A 17,034-nucleotide genomic window follows, 5' to 3' on the forward strand; every position below is an offset into this window, starting at 1 on the left:
AGTCAAATTAGGTCCCCTTCTTGGTACAACACATGAACAACCACAACAAGTTAATATAGTTCCAAGCCGGCAGGAAGAGTGACAGCACCAGTGGACTGCTAGCACAGAAACAGACAGTGCAGGCTGTGGCAGTGCTAATGCACCTGAGTGGAGGGAATATGCAAGAAGCTGACACTAACAGAGGCATTGTATAAGCCAAAACCCATGAATGAAAACATCCAATTGCTTAACAAGTTGAGACACTGACCACGAAGATAGATCTTGCTGTTGTTTCCTTTTGTTGAAAACGTTGGCATCCTCGAACCGAACGTGTACATGGCACCAAGGAGGCTGATTCTGAATCTTCACTATTTCTGAAGGATTGCAGGCAATGAGCTGAATCAAAAGGCCAATCAAGGGCCACAGAAAGCACTCCAAGAATTGTAGTCAGAGAAGGAGCATTGAACCATGGTTCTGTGGAAGTCTGCAACGATCTCTCTAGGGATGCGATCACTCCAGGGGCCAGATTCTCAAAATGTAGCACTAATGAAAGGAGCAGGGAGAAGGCGCTCATTTCATTTGTGCTACTTTCAGAAATGCTCAGGTCACCTTATTCTCAATGGTGACTTGTGCCTTCCTGTAGGGGCTAGACAGTGGTGCACAGATGCTCTGTCCAGTCCCCTTGTATATGTTATTATTGGGAGCACGTTCCCGGCGTTTCACAGAGATGGGGATTTAAAGGAGAAAGAAAAGCATCCACATATTTGAGTGTGCAGAATATATGCCTCTTTGGGGCCAGGTTTTCGGGCAACAAGTTGTGAGGTGAGCATGAAGCACACAATGTGTGTTCAAATATTCTTGGGTACATTGGTATTTATTTCCACCTGCTCCCTACTCACCCAAAGGGACCAGAAGACATAAGAGACGTTTTAAAAATAAAATGTGTGTGTGTGTGTTTGTGCATGCAAGAGTTTTGAGTTAGTCTGTGCTTGTATGTAGTTGTCTTTGTGTGTGTTTGCGAGCATGTGTGCAGATGTTTGCCTGACTCAGTGCATGGGTGTCTGGGTATGAGTGTGAACATGAATGCAATGGACTTGGGTGTGTGTATGGAGTGGGTGGGGTGGGTGTTGTAGTAATCAATGTTGAAACGTATTGTGGCCTCACTTCGTTAAAGGGATTTACAGTTACCATTACTGGAACAGATAGATTGCTGCCACTGCTTCACAAAAGTGATTTACAGTGACCATTAGAAACATAGATTGATGTTGAACACAGCTTCATGAAAGTCATTTACACAAGATTAATCACTTTCATAAAGCTACAGCCACAATCTAGTCGGATTCTGTTTACAATTATGTTGTGACAGATGGTGTCGAAATCAACTGTGATGTCCAGGAGTACGAGTCCTCTCTTTAGTTCTCATCAGCATCATTCTTCAGAGCGTTGCAGATATTCTGTGCCCTCTGATGTCATGAAGTTGTGTTGAGCCTCATCTAAGAGAGTATTTGTTTCAATGAAGTTCTTGAGTTTACCATACATGTTTGTTTCCCAGTGCTTTGTCAATTCAAGGTGTGTTTGAGATAGGGTGGTAGCTATCAGGGCCATTTGCTTTGAAAGTAGATTTTCTGAGCAGTTGTCTGGTGAAAGCAGAATTCAATAGAGGTGAGACACCTCCCAGGCTTATGGAATCATTAAGGATGAGTAGCAATACACCAGTCAGTCAGTTTGGGATGTTTTATATTGGATGTGTATACATTTGAGGGAAAGGATTCTCTGGAAATACTGTAGGGTAGGGTTGCAAGAGTCAATAGTCACAGCAAGGCGCTCAGCAGAGAAAAGGCAGAAGGAGGATAAAGAGGGGCATAATGGAGACATGAGTAAGTTGTCATTTGTGAGGTGTGACGGTGTGCATCATGTATTATGTATGTGCTCTTGGATTTAGAGAATATTTTTGTTGTGGGTTGAAATAAAATGGAAGAGTTCTTGAGTTGGTGTTAGGATTATGTACCATGCTGTCAGGTTTTTGAACTCTCTGATGATCTTAAACATTTCCATCTGGCTGAATAGTTTTTTACGGGTTGGGAATAATGGTCCTTCTTGGCATTGTTTACTTCTGCCTTGAAGAAATGTAGCTGCTGATGGTGAGCAAATGTGTTAGTTTGGCAGTTTTTTTTTTCTCAAGATTTCTCCCATTTTTGATTTTCCTTTTTGGTGTTTCAGTTTGACTGTGAACCATTTTGACACTTTTTTGGGGGGAGTTTTTTAAAAAGGTTTCTTTGTAGCAATGTTGTCCACGGTCGAAGTGATTCTCTATGTTGTATGAATGTTACACAGTGTCTTATCTCGTGTCGTTGTTAATCTCTCTGAAGTGAATGCTATAATTTGTTTGCTTCTAGCCTTCTAGCCTTTCCAGTAAAGTTCTTTATTTGATGTTTATCGTGGATCTGGTCATAGTTGGGGCACCTTTCGATAGTTCCATGGGTAGCGGTGCCTTAGGGAATGCTGTGAATGGTATAAGTGAGTGTTTGTCTCACAATGATGTATTGTGGCTTTTGCTTCCATAAACAGATTGTGACTGCAGACTCATGCAATTGACTTTCAATGTGTTTAGATGATAGAAACATGTGCTGGACACTCCACTTATTTGACGATTGAGTGAAATGGAGATCCGAACAGAACCCCCAATCCCTCACTGTGTGAGAAATACTAGGTCAAGGACTAAGAGTGTTGTGGCAGAAATCTTTTACCTCAAAACTAACACCAGCAAACGTGGACGTGAGCGTTGAGCCTATCATAATTTCAGTTGTTTTAATATTCCATTTTAGATGATTCATTTTCATCCATGTAATGACTATCTTTTGTCTGACTGGATACCACTACCAAATGACGGTCTGATAGGAATCAATGATATCTGTAAAAGGTCTCATAAAAAGAATTGAACAGCAACGTAATCAGTGGAGAACCCTGTGGAACTCCACTTTACTGGAATTTTAGCAGATCTGAAAGGGGGTAGCGCATCTGATTGAAAACCACCTGTTAGAAATGGAGAAAACCAGGCCATGATCTTCTCCCTTGTGCCATGATTATGAAGGCAAGAGAGTATAATGGAATGGCATGGAAAGCTGCCTGTAGATCCAGCAGGATCAGGACCAACTTACTGCCAGCATCTATTATATGTTGCAAGTTGTCCAATGCAGCCACCACTACCAATTCAATACTATGTCCTGGCCAGAAACCTGCCTTCACATCATATAACAACCCATGATTTGATATATTGTGGTTTTGCCTCATGAAAGCAATTTACTGAGTCCATGAACGCATTGATATACTGTTGCTACAGCCGTTGAAAGTGATTTGCAATTACCGTGACTGGTATACATTCTGGCTGCCGCTTCATGCAAGTGATTTAACAAGTCTAGTTTGTACTGCTGGTGATAAGCCTAAGCTAACTTTCTCAAAAAGTGATATGTAGGGTTCTGTGCATCTCCTAGTGAGATTCAATTAGATTAGCACATACCCACTGTTTTGTCTCGCAGTTCGAAGCTGCCAGATTCTCCTTTAACAGCCAAACGTTTTTAGGAAGCTTAGTGAGAAGTTTGGGAAAGTTAAGGTAGTGGAACGCAAGACTCTGGTGAAGCTGAGTGGGGGTGAATGGGGATTTTGCAAGATTAAATGGAGCCCTGTGCATCTGTGAATGGCATCCAAGTAGGACAACACATTCACCGCAGCAGTAACTTGTCTAAGTCAATTAATGGAAATACTGCATAGATGTATGTGTAACTTTCAGGTCCTAGGTTTGATTAGGGATATGACGCCTTCAGAATGTAATCCTTCTGAAGTTGTTTAATACGGTCATTTTATGTTTGTATTACTTTTTGTGAATGTATAAAATAATGTTTTTTTAAAGATTACACATTTGTTTGTCAACTGCAAATAAAAAGGGAATTTCGATTTCTATAATAAAGAAAATGCAGATGCAAGCCATTAGTCATTTAGACCCTGTGTTTTCTTTGGGCATCACTGACAGGAAGGATTCTGAACGTCTGACCCATTCTATTAACATTTTACTTTGATTGCGTTTAATGTGTACAGGCAGGAAAACATGTGACCTCTTCAAATCCCATGTTTATAGCAACACATCATCAGCATGAACTGTCATAAGCTTAACCTGGATCTGTCATCGGAATCCATCCCAAACCAGAATCATCCGAATACAGTGAAACCTCAGGTGATTCAGGGTTCCGCAGAATAATTTAGCACTGGATTATCGGTGACATGACATATCCTGTTTTATTTGAATATGTTACCCTGGAGAACCAATTGTAAATCGTATGGCTTTTTTCTACATTGTTTTCGAGGAGAACACCCCAAAACCTGTTACATCCTCAGTATGCTCAGTTACTCACAGTCAGGGGCGTTGCTAGGGGGGCGCTAAGGGGGCTATAGCCCCTGATCTTTTGGTTGTAGCCCCTGATAGAATCTCAGGTGCTACAGCCAAAAGGCTAGCTAGCCCCCAGTCCCAACAGTTCCGACATCAGCTTAGCCCCGGGTCTTTTCCAGACCTAGCAACTCCCCTGCTCACAGTTTGGCAATATGCTTACAGCCTACCTCTGAAAATATTCACCAGCCTTGACTCACATTTAATCATTTAGAATCCTGGGACATCTCAGGTGATGGATGGCCTGTTACCCCAACATCAAAACCTGTCTCTAAAGCTAAAATGGGTCCTCATGCACACAAAATTACAGCAGATCTGCCAGCACACAAATCGGACATACAATGCTCTGCTTGCAGAGTTATGACCACATGCACACCAAGCAACACATATTTGCTCTAAACTTGAACTGGTGACCACAAGGCCACATGTTTTGGTCATATAATCAACCCCATTGTTGCATTTATGATGCTGTCTGCTTCTACTTCTACATGGCTCATGATGAATTGTCCCACTTCCAAGACACGCACCCCCTAAAATATCCCCAGGGTGAGTTGAGAGAAATGGGGCCTCAGTTAAATCCTGCAATTCATTTTCCTTCTGGTGACATGCCTTTACAACATGCATCATAGAAACTCAGGATGAGTGCAAGATGATTAAGAAGAGAACAAAGAACTACAGATCTTATATGGAGAAATGCTCATGTGTTTGAAGGCAGACCCACGAATCTGTGCACTCAAGGACAGTAACATTCCAATTCTCAATTCGTATGGGACTCTCTAGCAGTTTGTGGTGAAGATCAGAGCCCACAGAAAGAACTAAAAATATTGGTGATGAAATAACAGGACAATTTAAAGGAGGCAGACATTAGAGATAGAGCAGCCACTTCATTGCTGATATGATCTGCGCCCAGAAGGATATGATCCACAACTCTCAGACTAAGCAAAATCCTTAGGCTTCACCATTGACAGCAGCCTGTCCTTCCAGAAACGCATAGTAAAGAAGGCCCAAATAACCTTGACTCAGAATCTCTACGCTTAGAAAAATCAAACGCTTCATCCCGCTGCAGGACTTCCTGATCGTATTGCAGGCCCTTGTCGTCTCGCATATAGATGGGGGCAATGCTTTCCTGATAGGACACCCAGCTGCTTACTTGGCTCCCCTAAAAGCAGTCCACCATACTGCAGCACGTTTTATTACAGCAGCACAGTTATTTGACTTAATGACCCCCATCCTATGCGTACTACATGGGCTTGGAGTGGAAAACAAACTGCTAGCATGCTCTTAGAAATAACACACTTTAGAAAGAGATCTACACTGGAATGGGGGAAATGAACAAGAGGTTGCAAGCACCAGTAAAGCAAAATCCAATTGGTTATTGGGGGTAGACTGAGCATAAAAAAGAGGGAGAGAGAGACAAAAACAGAGAGGGTGGGAGACAGAGAAAGGGAGAGAGGGGGGATATCCTGAGTGTCTCAGAGAGAGAAAACATAACTTTTTGGGGTTTGTGAGTCACCAAGAAAACTCAACTGTCTTCTTCCAGTGTTCTCCAATACAATCACATAACCCACTATTGCCACCTCCTTACCCCAGGAAAGTACAATGTTTTTGTGTATTTTGCAAAATCATTGTTTTCGCAACTCCCTTTGCGCTTGGCTCTTCATTCAAAAGGAGTTGCAAAAAGGATCCCTTTGCTCCCGCTCGTCCCCCAACACCTCATCCCACCTAGACTCTCCAGGGGACACACCCCATCCCTCCTCTCCCCTGCCAAGGGAGGTGAAGGAAAAGAGTCACTCAGTTAAGGACATTCTCCAGTGAGATCGAGAGAGAGCAAGAGAGCAGAAGTGAGTGAGAGAGTGAGAGAGAATGGGAGAGATTGTGAGGGGGAGAGAGAGAGAGAGAGCGCGAGCGAGAGAGTAGAGTAGAGTATGACAAACAGGGATACCCCTGTGATGATGAGTTCTGTTCTCCATGCTGGGTAACCTACGCCATCTCCTCCGCTTCAGCCCCTTCAAAGTGTTTGTCGGTGTCTTCTCACTGATGTCCTTCTCATTTTGTCTTTCATTCTATTACTGCACTAGGCAGTGTTCTAATCTATTCCCTGTGGATAGCCCACATGCTGCCAAGCACCATCTTACCCCATCATACCAGTAATCCACACACCAGCATTGTACGACCAGGGAGCCAAGGAAAGATTTGCAGACCTTCAGTGATTCTTCTGGGTTTCCTCACCCCTGGTACCTTATAAGCCAGTTTCAGTGGCATGCTGGTCATCACTACGCGGGTTTACAGGCTCCTCGCTGATGCACCATGAGAAGTGCTGGCGGCAGTCTTTATTCTCGGTGGGTGCTGTGCTGATGGTGGTCACTCTGCCGGTGGTGGCTGATACATCTCCTGTAGTCGCCCAGCTGGTAATGGTTGCATTGCTGGTGGTGGATGATGCTCGGGCGCTACCATGCTTTGACAGAGGCACAGGTGCAGGGCCAGGGCTGATTTGTCCCGCAAATATTAACTAGAGAGTACACCCTTCCAGATATCCAGGGAGCATCGACTACAGATAATGGTAGGTTATGGTCTGATGTCTGCATCTGCTGGTCTGCTGGCAGCACCTACTAGTCTGATGGCAAGAGAAGGTGTGAATGGGGAGGGGTAAAGCTCACTTACATAGCCTACGCATCACAATCCAGTCTATCAGTTCACTTCATGGCTTTCCTCTTTCTTCATCACAAGTGATGGGCAAAATCTTTTCCAGCAGAACAATGTCATGCAATGCGCATGTGAGAACATGGGAGCATGCTTTGCTTCACCTGAATCAATTGACCTACCGTGCATGTACAAGAGAAGCAGATTTTTTTCTTTGCCTGAAGCGATGAATGAGGTCATGCCTATGCACAGGAAGGGATCCCAACTTCCGATCACCCAAGTTGTTTGGCCAAAGTGGATCATGGCACATGAGGCTGTTTTGATTCACCTGAACTGATTGGGCCAAGTGAAGTGTGATATTCACTGCATGCACGGTTCACGGTTCCCCTGATTGCTTGAGGTGAAGTACGTTTTAATATCATTGTGTCTGCATGACTTTCTACTAATGCGCAGTCGGGGCAGTAGGGTGGGGGAATTTTTCATAGCCAAGTCACTGATGCTTGTATGATGGGATACAAAACAAAATGGTGGAGCGTGGCGTACATTTTGATTTTGGGTGTGAATTTGGAGGAGTGAAATTAGTTAATGTCGCGTACCCTTACAGGCAACATCCAATTTTATGTATGAAAGTGAAAGCTAATTATGGCACATCTCTTAAAGGAAAACCATTCAGTCCTACATTACATGTTTCCAGTTCCAGCAAATGTTTGATTAAAATGTTTACCTCATAAAGGAATCCGACTTACATATTACAAATTAAAACCACATCTTACTAACACGTTCATTGAACTTTATTTGCTCAATAATCTACATGTGTATGTCTATATTGTAACTCGAAACACCTATATCGCTATTACCACTGTGTGTTGGTAGCCTTGTAGCACTCATGTAAGGTCATTATCACTTGGGATAGCAAATTGTTCAAAGTCATGAACCGAGGTGCACTTCCGATCCGTCAATTTGGTTTTGAGGGGGCTACTAATGACTGACCTGCTAATTCTAATGGGTTGTTCTTGAAAACGTTAGTCTCTGCTGAAGTCAGTTAGAAATGATTCTGACATCTAAGCTATTCCGTTGATTATGAATAAAGTGGCATCAGAGTCATCCATGTTTTATTTGTGTAGCCTGTCGGGGCATTAAAGACGGTAATGTGGGTGGAGAAGCGAACAGATTAGGGTGTGCCAAACAATGATCAACCCCCTTACTGTCCAGTTTATGTTACTTGCGGTGCATATCTGGTGTTTTGTCTAATACAGTTTGTTTACTTTATTCACAGATCAGCTATTTTTCGACAAACCCAATTCTCAGTGACCGCAAACAGTTCCCTTCCTTTTTCCGGACCATCCCCACTGATGACTATCAGTCCAGAGGGCTTGCCCAACTGGTGATTCACTTTGGTTGGACCTGGGTGGGCCTCCTGGCCGAGGACAGTGACTACGGTCAACAGGGTATCCAAATAGTGAAGCAGGAGGTGATTAACGCTGGGGTGTGCGTTGCTTTCTCTGAGAATGTTATCCTGAGCCGAACTGACAGGAACGCTTTCCACGTTGTCCAGGTTATCAAGAATTCTACCGCCAAAGCCATTGTGGTCTTCTGCCTTGATGCAGACCTGGCTCCTGTTCTGGATGAGATGGTGTGGCAGAATGTGACCGGGAAGATTTGGATTGCCAGTGAGGCTTGGTCCACTTCCAAACTTCTATCTGAGCGGAAGTACTGGGACATCCTCGCTGGTACCATTGGCTTTGCCATCCACAGTGGAGCGATGCCAGGGTTCGATCAGTATCTCAACAACATCAACCCTACAAAATATCCAGAGGATAACTTCACTAGAGAGTTCTGGGAAGAAGCGTTTGTCTGTACGTGGTCAGACCCAAACATTTCCTCTGGACTTACGAATAACAACAGGAAACCCTGCATGGGAGATGAGAAGTTGGACAGCCTGCCTAATCTTTATGATGGCACCAATCTCAGAGTCACGTACAACACCTATCTCGCAGTGTATGCCATCGCCATTTCTTTACAAGATATGTTGTCTTGCAGACAGAATAGAGGACCCTTCATTCATGGGTCCTGTGCAGATTCTCTGGATTTCCATCCTTGGCAAGTAAGAGACAGTGCCCCCTTCATAGTCATTAAAGAGCATTCTATCAAAGTGGTCATTTAAGGAAATATAGGGTGTAATGTGCTCTATGGTCCAGAACACACGTAATTACAATACACTGCATATCAAACCAAAATGCATGTCTATCAATACTCTAAGGCAATGATCTATGCAAGTTGGTCATGTATAGAAGTATGGTGCAGGATAAAATGGGGTGTGTAGTAGAGTAGGGGAAGAGGAGACATGGTTGGCTGGTGTCAAGCGATATTAGGTTATTTAAGCTGTGAGCTAGGTATAATTCACGGTAACTTAATAAAATAACAATCATTACAAATAGTTCAAGCATCCATGTATTCAGTCCTAAGTGGAATCTTTATAGTCTCTTGCAGGATGAACTCCAACACAGACTGGATCCCCAGTAGAACCATCCTCCAAATCAGAGAGAAAGCAACCACAGGGAGAGTTGCTCTCTCATTAATGCTCATTCTGGGTCCACTCCTTTAGGGCAGCACACGTTTACTCTTTGTTCTAATTGATTAATTGATAAAATTTAGTCAACCTCACCAGCAAGAGGAGGAAGAAGAACCACCCTCCTAGAAAGATTACCTCGACAATGACATTGCCACCCAATTATGAATGGCGCCTGCATTTCATGTCATGGTTACCAGAAGGATGTTATACTTGACCAGGCCCTAAGCCTGTGCTTTTGTGCACTCAAAGCCTCTCTTTGGCTAAACAGTAGTCAGATTTGTGAGCCTTCCACAGTGTCATGGTGAGCCTCGGCATGTTGAAGCCATGCCCAAAACAAAACAATGCCAAAGCCCTTCTATTGACTTCCCTAGACCCCTAACAATATTTGGAAGGGTGTGTGTGTCGTAAATTCGATTTTGCCAAGTTTGGAAACCATCCCACCATCCCTGAAAAGTGAGCAAAACAACATTTATTTTTGTTTTCTAATGTATGCCATGTTTCCAGTAGGATTCTTTTTTTTATTTCACCAAACCCTAGGCTTGTGCTTCTGGATAAAGTGCTTAAAGGGGAAGTTCACTCAAACATCTTATTGTCTCAGAACATGGGCCATATTAAAAAATATATACAAACAATATTTTTAAAGAAAGTTTCTATATAAAATTTTGAGCAAACAGGGTTCAAAGTAAATAATTTCAAGCACTAGGAGGCATCCATTTTGTGAAAAGAATGAGCCTCCTCTGTTCATGTTAAGCTCTGTTCTGGCAAATCAAGCAAAAGCCCTCTACTGAGAGCTTTTGCTTACTGCTGCCAGAGCAGAGCTTAACATCAAGAGAGGAGGCTGCCTTGACTTTTATTTTATGTTTTCTGCACTCCCCTAGCCCGGGGAAGCACAGAAACCATAAAATGAAAGGCACAGCAATTATAAATACTTTGCAGGCTGCCGGTGAAGTACTCATAAGTGCGTGGACTTTGTTTTTAAGTCTACCAGGCCTTAAAAACAAAGCCACAGCACGGTTGGATTTATAATTGCTGGCACTTTTGCTTTAGCTCTCCTGGACTCGGGGGAGCTTGGGAGACTTGAAATGAAAGCCACAGTGATCATAAATACAACATTGTTGTATTTATAATTGCCGGTACATTCTTTTTAAGTCTCCCAGGCTAGCCCGAGCCGGGGGAGTCCAGGAGAGCTAAAGCAAAAAAAAAAAGAATCTAAAAAAGAATCTAAAAAAAAAAGAGTCTAAAAAAGAATGTACCGGCAATTATCAATACAACGCAGATGTATTGATAATTGCCAGAACTTTTGCTTTAAGTCTCCTGGGCTCCCCCTGCTCAGGGGAGCTTGTGTGACTTGAAACGAAAGCCACAGTGATCATAAATACAACAATGTTGTATTTATAATTGCCTGGACTTTCGCTTTAAGTTTCCCCAGCTTCCCCTGGTCATAGGAGCCGGGAAAAAAGGAAAACATAACAATGAAGCACTCACCAGCAGCGCAGGGGATTAAGGACCCTGGCAACATTCACTGTTCTCCAGTTCTAATAAGCAAAAGCTACCAGCAGGTGGCTTTTGCTTCATTATTTCCACGAGAGCAGAGCTTAACACCAGCACAGGAGGCTCATTCATTTCACAAAATGGATGCCTCTAAGTGCTTTAAATTGTTTTACTTTGAGCCCCATTTGCTCAAAATTGTACATAGGAACTCTCTTTAAAAATATTTTTTATTATGGCCCATCTTTTCAGAGAATAACATTTTTGAGTGAACTTCCCCTTTAAGGACAACAATACAGTCTTTTTCTCAGCCGTGGTCAGGCTTGTGAGCCTTACACACGGTCATGGTGTGCCAGGACATGCTGAAACCATGAAACCATGCCCAAGAGAACACAGAGTTCAAAATCCATCAACTTACTCCCATATGCCCCCAACAACATTTTGGAGGGGTTGTATGGCAGGAATCCAAATGTGGTAAGTTTCTAAAAGCTACCTCAAAATTAAAAAAACAACCAATTTCTTTGTTTCCTCATTTATGTTATGTTATGTCATGTTTTCTTGCATTTGTATAGTGCCTCCTGCCATAGGTTATGGCATTGATGTACATTACCTGTCAGGAGTTATAAAATTGCGGCAAAAATGTCACCTTTACAAAAAATCGGTGGTTTAACCCAGTAAAGGTGTACCCCATTTTACCATTTAAAGTGTGCAGGGGTTGCAGGGGTGTCCCCTGCTCCACTTAAATGGTATATTGGTTCTGGGGGTCACAGGAGTGTCCCCTGCATCCTTTACATGGATTGCGGCTGCAAAACCGCTGCCTTTTTGCCGCAATGTTTTGTGTAAAGGGCCATTTTTGCCGCGATTTTAACACATGGAACCCCGTGAGAGAGGCAAAGATAAAATATGATAGGACATGCAGTAGTGGTAGGGAGGAGAAAAGTCAGGTAGATAGTTGGGATGGGATCGGAGGATAGACTAGATGCACAGGTAGGCATGCAAAGGGAAAGGTGGAAGAGGTATGTGCACAACTGAACCAAATGTATCATTGGACACAACTGTATTTGATGAGGCACACCACCAAATGGAGAGATAGCTGGAGGGCAGTGTTTGCCATGCCTGGGGTATGTCTGGGATTTACTCATCCCATTAAGCTTGTATGTTATGTTATCCAATATTTATATGCGCTGATCACCACCATAGGGGTCTTATGGCGCCTGGCCGTAGGGTCTTACAGCACCTAGCCTTGTCTGAAAGGTGGCATATTGTGACCCTGCCAGGTTGACTGCAGAACTTAGTCTGTGGAAGGAAAGGGGTGGTTTGGGGAGGTAATGATAGAAATAAAACTATTCAAAGGAAGGAACAACCTCAGAGAGGAAAATGAATTGTGATAAGTGGGATGGACAATGGTTCTCAAAGCAGGGATGCTTGTTTGTCAAATGCAAAATATATTGGTAAGCATGAGTGTTTTACTTAGGTCACTTAGCTCACTTTAGAGCAGAGTTGTTTTGTGATGGCAATATCTAGAACAGAAAACGCATCTTTGATGAGCATTGGGAGACTGAGAGTGAAGGCTAGACGGGTGAGCCATTGCTGGCAGTGGGGTAGTACCTAGGCCCTTGATGGCAATGGCTGGAAAATGGGTATGTGCCTGAGCACTTGATGGCAACCCATGGACATTCACTTAGTAGGTAGACAGTCGATGGCAATCCTAGGTGATGTTGCCAGTGGCTGCACAGTTCTTGGAAAAACTTGGCAACGGGGCAAGCAAGAAGCTTCCGTGCATTCCGTGTACGTCCTTGCCATTGGAGCAAGCAGCTGTGGAATTGGTGGCAATTGTTCACACTTAGGCAAATAGCCAGGAGTGTATTGACAATCTTTGCAAAGTGGCAAGGCGACCATCTTTCTGCACCCATTTTGGCAGCCACCACATTCTCTCTACCGGGGACTTTGGACAAGTCCACCATGGACACAGTCGATGGCTGGAAAAAAAAAGCCAAACTGTTGCCTTTGCCTATGCATATGTAATAAGGGCAAAGCTTGTTGAAATGTGTTATGACACTGTCTAGCTTTCTCGGGTGTCGTAATATATGTCTGGCGCTGTACTGCTCCCGCCCTTTTCTGCTGCAGCTTCTTCACTATGTAAAGAACGTGCATTTCAAGACTAAAGCTGGTGCTGAGTTTGATTTCGACATCAACGGGCGATACGATATTGTAAACTGGCAAATGAATGCTGTCGGTGCCATCCATCATGTGAAGGTGGGAAACTATGACTCTTCTGCTACTGAGAACCTCAAACTCAACACTAGCACAATCCAGTGGGCAGCTGGCAACAATCAGGTAAGGTGACTGGAGCTTGTTGCATCTGCTCCCAGCAACAATCTTATAAGTGGGTTGGTGTTATCGGGGCATCACAGAGATATATGGTTCTGTTGGGTTAAGAATTTAGGGGTGGGTGTACCTAAAATACAATTTGTTTCAAATGCATGGTTTTAGCGCAGACTGGTTACAAATACAAAGTGGTATGCTTCTCGGAATCGGCTGCTTTTTCTAACAGCTCATCATGTGTTCAAAATGACGATGCAGTGTGAATGTATTTTGTTTTATTTTATTTAATTACTTTTCTTTTTTGAGATGCCTGCATAGTATAGCTAGAGAGTGTTTGTCTTGCCAAGGGGTTTATGAAAGAGGAGCAGAAAGGTGTATCATTGTGACAAGTGGACTTCTGCCCTTCGAGGCAGTGTTACAGAATTATTTTTTGTTGTTTTTGTCTTAGTTGCATATTTATAACACGCTTCAATACCCAGAGGTTTCTATGCACCGACCTGGGGATTGAACCTGTGTTGCTTCGTGTAGTCTTGCTTCCAAGGCAAGCACGTTGCCACTGAGCTATCCTCCCGGGACTTTGAGTAGTGGTGCCGTGACAGTGACCTTTTTATTGGAACTAGATTCTGACATTTCTTCTTACAATGTTACACTCTGCTCCCCAATGCACTGCCTCCGGGCCACCCCTTGCACTGGGGTCTGTATCTGTACCCATACACCCCCCCCTTTTTTCTTCCTGCACTTATCAGACATATCCAGCCTGCTGCCTTAAACCCAGCACTTGCCACTTGCTGGCTGCACTCCCACTGTTTGTTGCCTTTTTATTTATTAATTTATTATTATTTATGGGTTTTTTTCCTCCTCGCTCTGCACCATCCTTTTGTTCCCTCTTCCATGCACTTCTCCCCCTCCCCCACTACCATCCATTTGCGCGTTCTCAATCTCTTGGCCTAGTAAAATCGTTGTTTTTGTTCTCCCCTATTCCCCTTCCCTTGCCTTGTCGTGCTCTGAAACACTTGTGCATGAGCACGATAGAAATAAAATATCAATCAATCAATCAATGGGACCTTGCTTTGGATCCCCCAAATCAGGTACAAGCCGCGATTATTGCTTTAATGTGCAGCTAGGTGGGAGCTGGCAGCCCCTCAGTATTATGCTCCCCTCAAAGACACTCCATACTGTGCATAGGAGGCAGACACAGTATCTCATCCCCTTCAGAGGCGCTCTATGCTGTTCATGGAAAACATCTCCTAGTGCTGTGCTGCCTATGCATGGATGGATCAACTTGGGGCCCGTCCCCCTTCATAAGTGCTCCATAATGTGCCACAGGAGGCAGATACTGAGTGTTCTCCCTCTCTTCAGTAGCACCCTCTATTGTTTATATAAGGCAGCACTTCAGTGCCTCTTTCCCTTCTGAGGCAGTCTATGCTGTGCGGGGATGCATAACCTCATACCTACAACCTTCTGAGGAGCTCTATATTGTCATAGGAGGCAGAACCTCAGTCCTGCTCCCTTACTTTTCATGCAACAACCACATGTATTTTCTTTCCATTGCATGGCATAATTTGGCCTTGAACGTCTGCTTACATACACAGTAATTTGGGTAATATGGGCCTCTACACACTGATATTAAAGTTATTACATACAGGGATCCATTCTTCTATGAAATGTATATCATATTACAGTGATATCATATCTATATTTTTCTTAGTGTACTGAGGAACAATGCTATGTGATGCCACTTGCTGTTATGTCAAGGGGTGAAAGGTTGTGTGCCATCACTCCTCGTGGTGTCACTTAGGGGTGGGGTCAAATGACAACACTTCCTGTGATGTTATCAGAGGTCAACTGTTATGTGATGTCACTTCCGCTACTCCTGACATTTTGGTGGAACGTCATCCCTGTATAAAAGGAGATGTTACTTACCTGTAGGCCTGGACAAACATTTGGAAAATGGCCCCATGAATGGACACATTCTCCCTACTGTGAGTTTTGGATAGGTCATTAGATACTGATTAAGCACTGACAAACACATGGAAGGCTTCTGGGTCTCAGCAATGATTTTTCGTCCAATCTGGAGTGGTACATTGCTTGACAAATGGCATGTTTATTTGTCAGATTTGCGTAGCCAATAAGAGACATCTCAGGTGATTTGTTGTCTTTGTCTGAGCGTGTACAGCTAATGGAATGTCATATTTCTTATTTTATTTCCGCGAAAAAATGCTGTAAAAAAAGCATATCATTCAAACAATACAACAAATACAAATTAAAAAAACATTTTCATCAAACACAATCGAAGGATCCATAACAGCAGATAAAGCGCATACCTTCCAATAAAATAGAAGATGCCAATTGCGCCAGTTGTTATAAACAATGCGCCATGAGACAGCATATGGAGTACCAATTACAGCTTACTTTAAGAGAATCCTTCTTTTCTTAAAAGCAAATTAAAAAAAAAAAGGTTAACACTGCCACAATAACTGCATGAGCAGGACATTGTTTAAGAGCAGCATAGATAGTTCTTACGTTAGACTGGATTCACATTGGTTTTAGTCAAAGGAACATCTCAAATAAATATGTGGGACAGTGAAAAATAAAACGCAGCTCATCTTCAATCTTAGTGGGACAAAAGAGGCAGCAAGGAGAAAGGTTGTTATCCCAATTGGCAGTAAAATGAGTAAGTGGCAAGATTCCTAAGCGAAATTTGGCGAAAATGCTTTTCAACTTGAAACTTACGTGATAATCAAGATACAGTCCTGCGCCCCAATTTGTATTAACTAACAAATAATTAGTTGTCATCTTTCCTTCATAGCAAATGTCAATCATCTTTCCACATGCCCAACAATTAAAATGATTCATGGTACTACATTTGTATATGATGCCAAACTTAATGTATACCAACATGGTTTTCTCCTGCCTAAACCACTGCACTGGCTTTCCTCCTGGACCATGCAACACCGCCCACATTCCTGCTCTCTGCAACGCAAGTGCCTTTGAGTTCCAAATGTTAAGCCAGTACAAAACTGATTGGAGCATGTTAGAGAGATTAATCATGCCTATGCTTCATTTGCTCTGACTTTGGGAACACTGTTCTTTGTGTTTTAACTTTCTCATGGACTCTGATTTCCTCCATTTCCCTTTTAAGGCATCTCTGTTTTACTTTTGCAGCCCACAGCGCCCTATGTGTAGTGTTGCTGGTTCCTCCTTTGAGATTCTGTAACTATCCTCGAGTAACTACAGTTCTTAAGGATAGACGGATACATGGGATTCTTCCTAAAACGTTATACTATGAGAGATTAGCACACACCACCCCATGTGGAGTGCTAAGGGAATACCTAGTACTCTCTGCTTCTGTGACGTTTTAGTTACATAGACATCCTTCTAGCTAATACTGTAGTAGTGGAAGCCTTCTAGTAAATATGGTGCTAATTTTTACCGCAGACTTTTCACAGTCCCGGTTGTGCACGACAGGGTCATCTACGTACTAACTTGGTTGCTCCTATCTTTTTTGCTATTTGTAGCCTGGTTGTTCTTAGTTAGCCCTTCTACTACCATTCTGGGAAGGGGGTGGGGGGGTCTTGAGGGTCCCTACCTA

At 43.1% G+C, this 17,034-nt stretch overlaps 1 protein-coding gene across 1 annotated transcript in view; it reads left to right on the top strand.

Annotated features, from left to right (window-relative positions):
• The window catches only part of LOC138467613 (extracellular calcium-sensing receptor-like), a 232,990-nt gene that overhangs the window by 189,313 nt on the left and 26,643 nt on the right, over positions 1–17,034 (top strand). Inside the window, exons 4-5 of the mRNA XM_069607806.1 lie at positions 8,334–9,161; positions 13,245–13,436. Of these exons, the coding sequence (XP_069463907.1) occupies positions 8,334–9,161; positions 13,245–13,436 (1,020 nt within the window). The remainder of the gene's footprint in view (positions 1–8,333; positions 9,162–13,244; positions 13,437–17,034) is intronic.

The sequence above is a fragment of the Ambystoma mexicanum genome, chromosome 1p, assembly GCF_040938575.1.
Source record: "Ambystoma mexicanum isolate Mex_15411 chromosome 1p, UKY_AmexF1_1, whole genome shotgun sequence".
Classification (NCBI taxonomy): domain Eukaryota; kingdom Metazoa; phylum Chordata; class Amphibia; order Caudata; family Ambystomatidae; genus Ambystoma; species Ambystoma mexicanum.